At 39.2% G+C, this 14,272-nt stretch overlaps 2 protein-coding genes across 2 annotated transcripts; one reads left to right on the top strand and one right to left on the bottom strand.

Annotated features, from left to right (window-relative positions):
- Positions 1-107: 107 nt before the first annotated feature.
- LOC140935324 (sphingomyelinase C-like) lies at positions 108-7,628 on the bottom strand. The gene is made up of 2 exons (XM_073384876.1): positions 7,506-7,628; positions 108-2,212 (listed from the first exon to the last, which is right to left on the bottom strand). The coding sequence occupies exon 2, from the start codon at positions 2,210-2,212 to the stop codon at positions 1,256-1,258; it is 957 nt and encodes a 318-aa protein (XP_073240977.1). The 5' UTR covers positions 7,506-7,628; the 3' UTR covers positions 108-1,255.
- A 3,740-nt stretch (positions 7,629-11,368) lies between these two features.
- Positions 11,369-13,134, top strand: LOC140935328 (microfibril-associated glycoprotein 4-like). The gene is made up of 3 exons (XM_073384880.1): positions 11,369-11,639; positions 12,139-12,528; positions 12,863-13,134. The coding sequence occupies exons 1-3, from the start codon at positions 11,393-11,395 to the stop codon at positions 13,123-13,125; spliced, it is 900 nt and encodes a 299-aa protein (XP_073240981.1). The 5' UTR covers positions 11,369-11,392; the 3' UTR covers positions 13,126-13,134.
- The last annotated feature ends 1,138 nt before the right edge of the window (positions 13,135-14,272 follow it).

Consider the following 14,272-nt stretch of genomic DNA (forward strand, 5'->3'; position numbering starts at 1 on the left):
TCTCGAAGGCATCGCAGCCTATTGTTATGAACCCAGCGAGCAGAAGCTACTTTCCCGTGAGGTGAACTAGAGGGCGAAATTAGCCTCGGCCGACAAAAGTCCCTGAATGAATGAAGCTTTATTTAATCTCGGGTTTGGTGAGGTTGGTTAGACTTCTAGCAATGATTAAATGTGCTAATAAGCCGAGAAAGAAAAACAAATAAATAAAATAATAGAGAAGTAAAATGGAAAACCAAAAACTCATTTTCAATATTCGAATATGAGTCTAAGGCTTAAATTTCGTAATATAGCTATTTACAATAAAAAGCCTAATTAAATGATAGATATAGCTATTATTGAGAATAAGCTAGAACCTTAGCTGGTGGACTGCTTTTTTTAAAAGACTATATCCTTTGGGATCTTCAGGTGGAAAAACCTTGTTCCAAGTGATAGCCCCCAAGTATTTTACTGTGTTCTTGCCATATCGAGTCGTATTAGGCGACGGTACTAGCAACTTGTTAAACCCCTCTCAGGCCAGTTTTGATGTTGTCTCTTAACCTGAAAAGGTCTCTCAAATATTCAGGTGGATATATATTGTTTATAGCTTTAAACACAATAAATAACATGTTCTGGATACGTCGATCCACATACAAGGCTGTAACCAATACGATATAAATATATATATATAACGAACTGCTTGTTCATGCAACCTATCCATTTTTTTGCTATCAGACTTCAGTGATGATGTGGATGGGCTAAAGTAGGTTCGGCTGTGTTTTTTTTGTTTGTCTCTCGACATCCTCCTAGACGATCCAAAGGCAGCTAATCGGCACGAAATATTCTCGAGCTAAATCATTCCCCCTGGTTCCCTAAGGGTCTCCAAGGGTTGATTTCCACTGTCGCGTAATTTTTCCGAGGCCATATATGAAAGGCCGCGCGAAAAAGTAAAAGTTGAGCGAGGTTCATCTCTTATGTTTATGAGTGACCTGCCATACTTTGCCTCTATTTTACTTACGCGCGTAAAATTTACGTGCGTACGTACGGAAAAACTACACAACAGTGGAAATCCACCTTTATCTGGGAAATTTCGGTGTGTTGGATCGGTGTTACTTTATGGGAGGTGGTTGCACATGGAGATTCCAGTGTATCAATATAATCTCTCGAGATCTCATGATGGAACAGTCCTCTTTTTTCTCCATCCGTACTTTGCTCTTTTTAGTTTTTTATTTACAAGTAACAATGTCTACCACGGTCAGTCATTTAATGCGACCATACATCACAATAGCTTCAACTCTAATGCAAGCCCAAAATGATCCGACACCAGTGCCTTGCTAGCGGTTTCAAGTTTGATAATTTCTTTGCGTACCACTGCAATATTCGAGCTTGCAAATATGGCGTCATAATTACCACCGTCAATGTTGGTTTCTATTCTAGAAGGGAAAACGGAGCGAAGACCAGCTTCTTTCATTGTTCGTAATAGTTCTATATATTCTTCACTGCTATTACTGAGGGTCGGATAGCGATTATCAATGTTGAAGTCCCCGCCTAAGATAACATAAGCAGAGGACATGGTATAATTCCTCGTTGCAGAAGTAAGCTCTCTTGCTTGCATGATTCTTGTATCCGGCCTGCTTGGATCAAGATGTGTGTTAACGACATAAAGATGCCGAGAATTTACGATGTACTCCCCTATAACGAAGCCCATGTAGTCCGTGTACTGAAAGAAAGAGAAACTCTGAAATTGCCTGGATGTTGCTCTTGTCAAAGGTATACGGCTAAATATAGCAATTCCGCCACTTTTTCCCACGTAAGGTGCCATAAAATCTGCAATAGAAGTTCTATAATGAAATCCATGTTTAGACATTGCAGTGACCAAACGCGAGGCGCACTCTGAGATAACGCCTAATCCCGCGTTTACGACATATGCTTCTTGAACAAGTGCAATGTCAAAGTCCTTAATGCCCTCGACAAGGCGTTCGATTCGTTCATTAAAGTTCCATATAGAAAACGGGTTGAAATATTGACACCGTATATTATAGCTGATAATTCGAAGGTTTCGTTCAATTTTACAGGTAGGGTGAATTTCGGAAACATTTTCTTGGCTAACAACACTGTAATGGAATCGTTGATCGTCGTTGTCTCCTCCAAAGATGACGTTTTTGGTCAACTGCAAGATCACTATCACACACAACACGGCAAGCAAGATTTCTTTTCGATATGCGCGCCTAGACATCTGAAACGAGAGAAAAAGAGCAAGTTTAAAATAATGTATCATATCATGAAAAGCGCATTTATTAATTCTTCATTAAAGGAAAATTTTTTACCATGGGATGCATGATACTATAAAATATCTATACCTACATTTAGCCACCCTCTTTACTTAAGCTCCAATTTCTATATCAAGGCCCTATATCTACATAGCCCCTTCTCTAAAAATGACCCTTCCTATAAAGACTCCTCTTCCACCCCTCCCCCCCCCAATCATTCCGTTTGCTCTCTATCAAACCTACCCCTCTAATGCATCCTCCCTTAGAGCTTAGTTCAAGTTTTTACGAAAACTCAAAGAATTCCCAAAAATTATTTTGAAGGAAGTAGTAATGTTGGGGAGGAGAGCTCGAGCGAAATGGAGGAGAATGGAGCGGAATCAGCAAACACCTCGGCGGCTTCGCTGCTCATTTGCGCGGTCTCTACAGAAAACCGCCAGCTACCTAACCTTCAATGTACACACTCATCTTGCGAGCAGTTTCTTTTGAGTCACAGTAGATCGAGAGCATGCGCGAGGGCTGAGCAGCAAAGGCGCGAGGAACGGGGGCCAAAGCCCGAACGAAGAAAAAATTGTTACAATGAATAATTATCCTTCTTTCCTCTTTCCATCCCAATTTCTCCTACTTTTTACCGTTTATTAGAATGATTTTTATTTTTTACTTGCCGCACATGACTCTGAGGAAAGAAAGAGCTCGCGGTCTAATCCAAACTTGGCCAGAGTACCCAAAGCCCCCATATCTGCAAAAAGAACAGAGTTATTCTGCCTGCCTGCGGTAAGAGACGGGGGCCGGGGATTTCCCCGGCTACTATGAACGTGTTCCCCGGCTACTTTCATACGAAAATAGAAGAAAAAAAAAAACAACTTGTTTTATTTACCCGGCAACTCGAAATCTTGGAGATAGCCCAAAATTCTTATTCTTGTCAGAAACCTCAATTTTGCTCGGATTCTGTTTGGTATCAGAAGAAATTTTTTCCGCTCTTCGTGTCTCTTGTATTTTCGCAAATATGGAAGGGCCGGATTCTGGCCAGTAGCCAACAAATACTAATTGGGTATTCATTATGCTCAGCAAAAACAACTTCCGCCAAAGTATGCTATACAATGGAACCATGTGGGCGCGTTCTGACTAATAATCGCAAGGTATTTCCACTCGTCTTGTTCCTAGACTTTGATTCTTCTTACAACTGTTATCCATGTCATTCAAAAATGTCTTATTCTGCTGGAAGAATTTATCCTTGTTTTAATAATCGCTTATTCTGCCCGAACTTCTACCGACAGAATAAAATCCAAGCCTAAACCACACTTTTCTGTTCTACGACCCCGAATTTGTTTCAGTCTTTACTAGCAAAGCTGGCTGCACTCAAACAGTCATTACAGCAACCAATCATTGTGAAGGGCAAAAAAATTGTTCCACAACACTGAAAATGCTCAAACGACGAAGTAATATAATGGGGGGGAGGGGAGTACATACATACATACCAGTTATTTATGCTCGAAATTTACAGAGTAGCTGTAGAGCTAATGTATTCGAGAAAATAAGTTTAAAAAAATAAAATATGCTATATTACAATTCCAATATTGTTTATAAGCTATATACAACATTATACATGCAAAGGGAAATATAACTTGTAAATCTACTGTGGAAAAGCTTCATATCTGAGGATCTCCTGCTTGAATTCTAGAAAATTTAATGTTTTGTAAGTGTCTGGGAGAGAGTTCCATATTTTGCTAGCTAAGTATGAAAAAGAGTGCAGACCGTAAGTCGTTGTCTTTGGGTTAGGAAGGGCCAGGATATGATTTCTGCGCAAATTGTAGGATGAAGACCGCACAGTGAACATATCTTTTAAATAACATGGATTAGTACTTCCTTATAAGCGGCTAATGGGGATGTGCCGCTGGATGGGGTCGCATTTTCACGACTGGACTGACTCTAATGGGGTCACATTTTCAACAGAGTTACTACAATGGGGTCGTACATTTTCGGATTTTCTAGGGTAAGACAGTTCTTCATATTTACAGTTAGCAAACATACCAGAATGTTTGTACTGTGCATGAAAAGTAAAGTGTTCTTCATTCAATCTAAAAAATGGGCCAATTCGTAAAAATAGAAGGTGACTAAGTTGGGAACACGAAAATTACTTACTTGCCCAAAAGTGACTAAGATGAGGTCTATAATTGGCCACAGAATAGACTATGATGGGGTAGGGGCTCTGAGAGGCCAGCGGCACATACTCAGCAAAAATTAACCCAAGTACCCCCCCCCCACCTCCCCCACTGGGTTATTTGCATATTATACATACCAGTAAGTTGCACAATATTTGAAAAAGTTTGTGGTTTTTCTAAGGGCCTGTTTACATGGAGGCGGGGGACCCCAGGTAGCTGAGGTAACCCGCTTAGGTGGGGTAACCCGCCTGTCCGTATTTAACTCTCATTTTAATTTTATCACGTTTACATGATAGGTGTGGTGACTCATCACAAGTTACCTCACCTATCTGGGGGTCCCCCACCTCCATGTAAACAGGCCCTAGGAAAAAAATCTGGTACAGTTGACTCTCTCTTAACGGACACCTCTATACAATGGACACCCCTATATTACGGACAACTCTATAAGTTGGTCACAACCTTTCTTTACTCTCTTCATTTGACTCTCCATTAGATGACACCTCTCTAGGACAGAAACTTCAAGTTGGTCTTAAAGGTGTCCATCTTAGATAGAGTTGACTGTAGATCCAAAGTGTGGGATGTGTCTGCACTTTACATTGTTCCAACTGTGGCAGGATTAGCTCAGTCGGTAGAGCGCTTGACTGCAGAGTGGAAGGTCATGGGTTCGATTCCTGGGGCAGGACCAGTACTGAAGGTCTTAAAATAACTTAGAAATGAAGGTACTGTCTTTGCCCTCCAAAAGGCTAGACCTTCCCGTGGCTTGGACGACCATGTAAAATACCGGTCCCACCTCCACAAGGAGATGGAAAAATGGCGTCCACAATTAGTACTTTTGTGCTAAATTCATTGACACTCAAAAAAGTGCATTTTTGTCCATGGGAGTGGTTATTGTTTCTTATCTCGTGTTTAACATTACCTATAGTTCACCTTTTTGTTGAAGTTTTATGTACCTTACATATATTTTGGGGTATTTTTACACAATCGGATCATTGTAATTTTTTATAAGTAAATAATAGTAAGTTATTCCTGCATTTGTATTTTATATATTTTTAATTATCCCCTCTAATCTCAAACTTCTTTTGCATTTTCGATCGATTTTTTTTCAGGAAAGTGTTTCAACAATCTATGACTCCTGAGCAATGAATATTTCAAAAATCTTCCCTGCATTCAGTCAGATTGAAATATCTTTGAATGGACAAAATTGCCTCAAAGACATTTAAATCAAATTCAAGAAAAATGAGCTGGTAGAAATATTTTCATAAATACCTTGCATGTGAATTCACTGCTCATTGCACATGAAGGAATGTAAAGATGAATCTTAAATCTACAACTAATAATGGATTTTGAATAATAAATTCATTAATTGAATCTTGGGGGTATGCTTGAGCCAGCTTGACTGTAAGTGGGTGATTAAGGTCAATCAGGAAATTTATGGAGAAATATTTTGTATGGATAATGACATAATTCACTGAGTACAAATAAGGTTAGTCAAAAAGAAGTGAGTTTGTGCTTATTCAGTTTTTTATATTGTCTGCATTTTCCTGTTCTTTTTAATCACACAACTGTATTTTCTTATCCCACATTGAAAATAAACAAAAACAAGAATCAGGACTAATATTGGTGTTCAAAAAGACATCTTCCCATATTAATTGAAAACAAAAAAAAAACAGGATCAGTGATGATGGCAACAAGAATGTCCATCAAAAAAACAATATAGGGTCTGATAAGCAAGACAACATGTGAACTTTGCACATGCAGCACACTTTTTGTACATTTCTTTGCTGTCACTGCATGACTATTACTTGTAAATGCTACATTTCATATTTCATAGAGGACATCAACAAGCCATGACAAATTTTTCTTTTTCCTTTTGAACTTGAACATGGTTCTAAGGAATTTAACTGCAGGGGAGTTTGCCTACATTTGACAAAGTAAATAAGCTGGAATAATGGCAATGAAGAAAACAAAAGCACACATCACTGTCACCAGCATATTAACTCTCCTCAGTCCTCTAGCTGAATGTGCATGGGATGACTCAAGAAAATGGCAGAAAATTTCTCAGCTGTACGAAGATGAAATAGCAGAATCATTGGCCAAAATAATAATTGCAAGAAAATGCGTAACCAAAAAAACTCAACGGATTTGTGCAAAAGGAAGCAAAAACAAACATGAAGGTAAGAATGTTATAAGGGGTTACAAGTTAATATTTTATAGGAATTATTAAATAACTTTGAATTTAGCTTTTGCTATTTATGATCTAAAGAATTATGCACATCTAAGACAGTGTAATCCACATGAATAACACCCTCCAGCTCCCCTTTATCCGCATAATTTTGTTATACTCTGACTAACTGTTAACTGTTATACTCTAACTAACTACTCTAACTGCAACCAGAAGCTACGTAGCGGTACAACAACAATATTGAAAAATATTACACAAATTCCTTTCGTGGTGTCCGTAATACAAAACAGTTCGTTCTTGAGTAATATTAGACCAGGGCTGGGTTGTTCAAAGCAGGGTTAAGTTAACCCAGGGTTAGTGCAAAATTTCAATTTAGATATGAAAGCTTAAGAAACAAATTCAGTTTTATTCTTTTTGTCCACAATCTGATGATTTGATGTTCTAAAAAGAATCGAGAAAATTAGCCTGAAAAATGCTTTTGAAAAAAAGAAAAAGAAACCTGGGTTAAAATGTAACCCTCGGTTAGCGCTAATCGGCCTTCGAACAACTGGGCCCAGAAAATAAACAGTGAATCTTTTAAAATTCTATATAGAAAAGTCCTGACAAGTTTGAAAGAAATAAAGGAAGCTAACGTGAATTTTCTATTCAAGTTTTGGTTCGACTTACCGAGGCTACCGCCGGTACGACCGTACACTATCCAGATAGATAGCACAGGAAATTAGGAGGCTCAAGTATTATGTAAATAGAGGAACCATTTGTTGTCTCAGTATAAGTTAATAAGGAGGAGACGTTCGCTGGACGCCCATCAAAAAATATGATAAATTGAATACATTCTAAGCTTAAGTAAATTTTAAGCTTGATAAATCCCCTGGTGTCTGACACTAGGGAATACTCAAGTATAAAACAAGATTCACTTACAATTTATCTGAAAACCTCTCGTTGCAAGGTGTCCTTGTTCAGTGCTGTTTCAGAAAATGCATTTGCAATGACACAACAATTAACCCGCATCATTTCATTGCTACGCCGCCATTTTTATAGTCTGCTACATGTGACACATGTGTCGTCACGCAATCACGCACTTTTTATTACGAGCGGACCTGAAAAGGCTGGAACCGAAATTTTCGCAGCCTCGTTCCCAGTCGTCCTCGGCGATTTGACGTCATCGCATCGCACTGTACAGCTCACGAAATGATCCCGACCCCGAAATGATCCCCAACCCTTAAATGATCCCCTAAGCGACCCCGAAATGACTGACTGACCCGGAAATGATCCCCATCAGGAGCCTGTCCCCATTTCTCTTCACGTCGACCCCGAAATGTTCCCCAATTAATTTTAGGAATGGAATGATATCCTCTAGAACTATGGATCGATTGAAATGCACAACATTAACTTAAGTTTCACTAACAATCTTCTCTTGCCCACATTCTTTAATGACATTAATTTGCGATAACACTTTGAACTTGATTAACGAAAATATTTTTTATTATTATATAGACACGAGTGTTTTACTGGAAAATATACCGTAAAATTCATAAAAACTACATCCGGGACCCGAGTGGTTTATTTTCCATAATCTCACACGTGAGTTTATCGATGACGTAATTTCGGTAATTCCCTCCAAAATTTGTAGGCGTCTTGCGTCCTTTGAATTTGAATTACACATTTTTCAAAGCTTTGCTTACATTTTGTCATTGTTAACAGAGCCCTGTTCAGCTCAGTGTTATTTCTCAAGATTATTGTAAACAATGTCTTATATTGCTGTACTGTAAATTTGAGCAGTGACAATTACTTTTTGGCGAACATAAATCTATTATTTTATCAAAGCCATTTTGTCTATATAATAAAAAGAACTTTACACGGCGGCTTGAAGATTTGAATTTTATTTTCTCGTGGCAAAAACTCGAAAATAAAATTCATATCTTCGCGCCACCGTGTAATATCCTCTTTATACGCAAAGCCTAGCATATTTCACGTAACACCATGAACTGCAACTGATAACATCAAGAAACACATTTTTATTATTATTACTTGGGCGATTATAGCCTTACTGGTTACAGAGAAAACTGTATGGATGTTAAATTCAAATTTTCAAAGTGGTGTTTTAGCACGTTTTAAAATTTTAAAATGATGATGATGATGATGATGATGATGATGATGATGATGCAAAAGTAGACATAAAGGCAATAAGATGACAAAAGCGCTAAAAAATCACATAGACTGTAGTGAAATTGCAAACGTTACAGTCAAGAAGACTTTTGCAGGGACTGATCAAACAACGTGAAATAGAGTTAAGTTGCGATATTTCGACTGGCCAATACCAGTCTTCATCAGGTTTATTGAGATATCACGAATTTACAGAAATATATATGAAGTAAAATAATGACCGGAAATTACATAATATGACGTGGTATGGTGTAGTGAGATGTAAAATGCGATTCAAGAACGTAAACGTTGCAACAGACCGGCCTGTAATAATTCCGTGACGGAATACCATTCCACTCCAAGAATTAATTGGGGATCATTTCCGGGTCGACGTGAAGAGAAATGGGGATCATTTCGGGGTCGATTTGGGGATGATTTCAGGGTTGAAGACCATTTCGGGGTCGGGTTCATTTCGGGGGCTGTACATGTACAGCACTCGGTTCCAAGCCTCCTCTGGTGACTCGAATAGCGCGAACAGTGACCTGGCTACGGAGCTGAAACTTTCGTAATGGGATCTCTGGGCCCCCGGACGATTCCCCGGGACGTCGCAGCCCTTGTTTAGGGACGGACCATCAGAAAACTTATGGGGGGGGGGGGGGGCAGCGGGCAGCGCAAAATTTGCAAATACCCCACCCCTGGGACTGAAAAGGCGGGCAAATTTCCCGCAGTAGCCGGGGGGGTGGCTGGGAGCAGCTGGAATTGAATGACGCATTATCAAGCTGCTGTTGCTAGGTCCTACACGTTCTAGTGATTGCATACCGGGTCTATATTGATCGACACATCTTGACTACATGTATAGAAAAAATAGAAGAGTACTTGCTAACTAAAGATAAGGTTGAATGTATACTGAAATGTAAACTTTTGATAACCAAAGTATAGAATTGTAGAACATTTCGCTTAAAATAAATTCCATCAATATTGTTTAATCCAGGTTTCTACCTCGTTTTTGCAGTGCGATTCTCTTCCTTTGTGATAGAGTCAAAAGTTATCACAGTTTTAATTTCTTTAGTTTGTAGTTCACAGAAAGCGAATTTGAACAGAACTTTTCTTCGTCATGAATTTCAATAAGCAAATCATTGAACGAAGAAAGATTTCGCCCGCTAAAGGGATCTGGAATCCAAGTTTCACTTACAAGAAATTCGGAACCCAGAACAGGAAATCCAGAACAGTCCACGGCGTGGAATCCAGAATCCAAGACTGTCTCAGATTATCTTACATCGGGCGAAAGATTATAGCGTCTACTGCATCATTATCAAACATATTGTCTTTAACAGTGAAAAGTTGTTTCAAAACGAGTTGAGATTATTTGCATTCCCATAGCGCGCGTCGAAATGTTCAGTATATTAGTACCCCAATATCCACCTTTTTCTTCTCCAGGAACCGCTGGGGATTCCCTTTCTAAGCATCGCGGTTTTCCGTTTTCAACCAAAGATCGCGATAATAACGACGTTTGGAGTAATAACTGTGCAGAGCGTCATAAGGGAGCTTGGTGGTACTACGATTGTTTCTACTGCAATCTCAACGGAATTTACCACAATGGTAAATATCAGCCGTATGGATCCATGGCTGATGGTGTGGAGTGGAGATCATGGAAGTATGGCTACTCTGCAAGAAGAGCTGAGATGAAGCTTAGGGAAGAAAACCGTTAAGAGAGTATTTTTTCTTGGTTTCTTTTAGAGGGGAGGTAACTTAGGGTTTTTTGTTATTCTCAATTTATTGTGTCGTCAAATAAATTTGTAACACAGCGTAACAGACTTTTTTTTTGTATGGTATTAAACAAGGGCGGATTTTGGGGTGGGCCCAGGGGGTCCCGCCCCCTCCCCCCTTTTGTCCTGGAATTTCTTTTTCTTTTGTAAACGGGGGGAAGATGGTACTTCGAGCTTTGTTACTTAAATATATTTTCTTTAATAAACATTGTTAATAAGAAAATAATCTGTGTTCGAAGCCTACATTTTTAGTCGCAAATGACAAAAGCTCCCAGAATGCATGCAGTAAATATCCTTCTCAAACAAACTGGATTTGACAATTTTCCAGGGAGACAATGTTGCCGCCTTTGTCAGGAGGTTGTGCTTTCGCCGTAACCCTAACCCTAACCCTAACCCATGTTTTTTGAACTCCGCCACGCATGCACATTTATTTTACCCATAAAAAATATCATTTTTGGGTTGTTCACAGTCCTGTTTCCGTCTGCAGAGCCCTTTTTTTGTCATAGTAGTTACGAACAAAGACGCGAGTGGAGGTACACGTGCAGCGATCCCCGAAGGTCTTCCGTAGTCTGCTTGCAAACTTCTCCTACATATTAGATATATATTTCCTTTGCTGCTCACCGAGAACCCCTTTTCCGTAAGAAACAAAGGAAACGGGAGATGTCTGCTAGCATAACGAACGTGCTACTCATCTGATGGTTAAAGTAATTATGGTGAAGATAAAAAAAGAAACATTTACCTTAGCACGAACCTTGGACTGAATCCTTTTATCTTCCTTATGATTGGTTTAACCCACTGTAAACTAACAGCTGGTGATTCTGACAGCAGGCAAAAAGTAAAAGCTGTTCAAGCAAACAAACTAAACATAGCAAAGTAAGAGTTTTACTCAAAAGCACCATGGTTCATTTTACCTCCTTCGTGCTCTTTGTTTCGATTTTGCTTTCGATCGTTTCGATTACAGCCCAGACACAGAATCAGTTAGGTTCAAAAGGAACTCAGCAATGTACAATCAACAACAACTTCTACGCTGGATCGAATAAGAAGGTCGAAACTGTTATGTTTGAGATGAAGAAGCAACTGGATGAAATTCAGAAGGAACTTAGAAACTTGACACAGAAAACAAAGAAAGAAAACAGGACTAAAGGTAGCTATCTGGATTCGTTGCTTACGTTATATCATTTCAGTCTGTAAATCAAATTTAAATACAACGTACCTACATTGGTTATCGTAGAAGAAAGTCTTGGTCCCAAAGATATCACAGTTCACATTGCACTTGAGAGAGGGTTTGTAATTTCTTATCCTTAGGCTTATTTTTGATAAAAATATCTCTAAATTATTCTCACCTGATTGTATTTTTGACTGTTTTTGCCTAAAACTCATCCTCCAAAAATATTGAAAACTGATGCCTTGTTATTATTTTTCAAAATTTGCTTTAAAGATTTTCTCTCCCAGTCCATCCACAAAAGCTGAAACAAAACTGAAAAGTGCTTGCTTAAGTTGATAACTGGAGGCAGGGGTCTTTTTACGCCCAAAATAAAGGGAAAAAAATTATCACTTAGTCTGCTAGGCCACTAGTTTTTGCTGGACACTAATTTGAATTATTCATTTTCCTTTAATTAAATCTTCTTCTCACTGTCCCTAAGAAATCCATTATCACAAAAACTGTGCTGACGTGTACAAGTCAGGTGACAGGATCAGCGGTGTGTACACAATCGACCCTGATGGCTCAGGCGCCTTTGACGTGTACTGTGATCATAGTGCCCCCGGTGGGGGGTGGACAGTGTTCCAAAAGAGATTGGACGGCTCGGTTGATTTCTACCGCGGCTGGAATGATTACAAGCTTGGCTTTGGTAACCTGAATGGCGAGTTTTGGTTGGGGCTGGATAAGATTCATCGGCTGACCAAGAGTGAACGTTGCAAACTTCGTGTGGATCTCGAAGACACCGCGGGAAAGACAGCCTATGCCGAGTATGAGATGTTTGCTGTAACAAGCGAGAGAACCAAGTACCAGTTAGGAATTGGAACTTATTCAGGTATGTAGGCGTATCATCTAAACAGGGCTAGAAAAGGTTATTGCCCAATCGCGCCCGCCCCTTGTCTTTTTTGGCTAGAAAAAAATTTTCTCGATGGTAAGCAGTTTGCGAGAGTGATTATCCAAAAAAAAGTGTAGAGGTAAAGGTGTTCAGGTAATTGTAGCGAGGTCCACAATACACACAAACAAGCAACCATGTAAGACTGTGAAGATTGTCGGTTGTTATTTTTCCAAGTTTCTTAATTTCAGGTTTGGTCGATGCAGATCATGATCACCGAGTCTTAAGTACTTTTTTGCCTAACAAGTAAATAAACTGTGTGGCGATTTGTCTGTAGGAACAGCTGGGGATTCTTTGACCTATCACAGAGGCCACCCTTTTTCGACCAAAGATCAGGATAATGACAACTGGCCCAAACACTGTGCGCAGAACTTTAAAGGGGCTTGGTGGCACGACAGTTGTCTCTATTCCAATCTAAACGGTCCTTACCATCATGGAAAAATTTCAACTTCATACGTAGGTGTGGTCTGGTTTCACTGGAAAGGAGCTGACTACTCTTTGAAGAGAGCTGAAATGAAGATCAGGCCAGAAAAGTTCTAGGAAAGCTTTGTTACTGTACCAAGCCTGTACAGCAGTAGACTTAAAACGTCTTGAGGACACACGAAAAGTTTCGAAATCAAAACCTTTACTGAACTAATTATAGAGTGATAATATTTTCTTTCGATTAAGCATAAGGAATAGTTTTTTTTTAATCTGTAATGAATTCAATAAATTTTTATAGATTGAAAATTTTGGTTGCGGGTTGGTCATACAGCGTATCAAAACAAGGTAGCGGTGATGATACTGATCATTTCTAAAGAATGTGACTGGATGACAAAGAAATAAATGTTTTTCTAACTTTGATTCTGCTGATATATAATGAAAATGATCATTTATCAATCACACACTCAACAATAAAATAATTAAGTAAATAAATAAAGGTTTATTAACTGTCAGTTTGATTGGTTTTCGCACTTATGTATAGCCAGTCTCACTAGTGGGACATTCACTAGAAGAATACTCCAATACGCCTGGTACTTCTTTCGTATACCTATGATCCACGGATTTATGATATCACAGCCGGTTGAAAAGCTGGCGCGAAGCAGAAAGATGTACGCCCGATGCTATTTAGTTTCTTCGTTATTTTCACCCACAGGCTAATGGAATTTTATTGTTTCTTGAACTCCGAGGATATTGAGAAGATATATTGGCGGCTTTTAAAGCAAATGTCATGACCAAACAAAAGATACTTGGTATCATTTTCACGATAAGCTTGTCATGAATATCATGCAGCTGTGAGGAATATCATGGCAAGTCTTTCGCTGTTCTCAAACGGTTAGAGTTTGATCCCATTGGCCTAAACCCCCTTTGGACACCTTATGAAGTTTTCACAACTTAGTATTCCTTATCGCTCCGGTTTCGAGCACTGGCAACAATACTGATTAGGGTTAAGCACTGAAAATAGTGATTAGAGTTAAAACAACAACAGAAAATATGTGGTGCCAACTTTCCTCACTTGCAGCTAATGGCTAAATTGCGGAGGAACCAGAGAGGTGAGATCGGACGTCAGCATGTAAAGGCACACTCTTGCAGCCACTTCAGTCCATGTTTTGATCACACCTCGTCCACCCAAACGGCACAAGTCAGATAGACCATGACATCGGGGGCCTACGTCCCCTACTATTTTCGAATAATGTCGCGGGTTCTT

Source organism: Porites lutea, chromosome 4 (assembly GCF_958299795.1).
Source record: "Porites lutea chromosome 4, jaPorLute2.1, whole genome shotgun sequence".
NCBI classification, from domain to species: Eukaryota; Metazoa; Cnidaria; class Anthozoa; order Scleractinia; family Poritidae; genus Porites; species Porites lutea.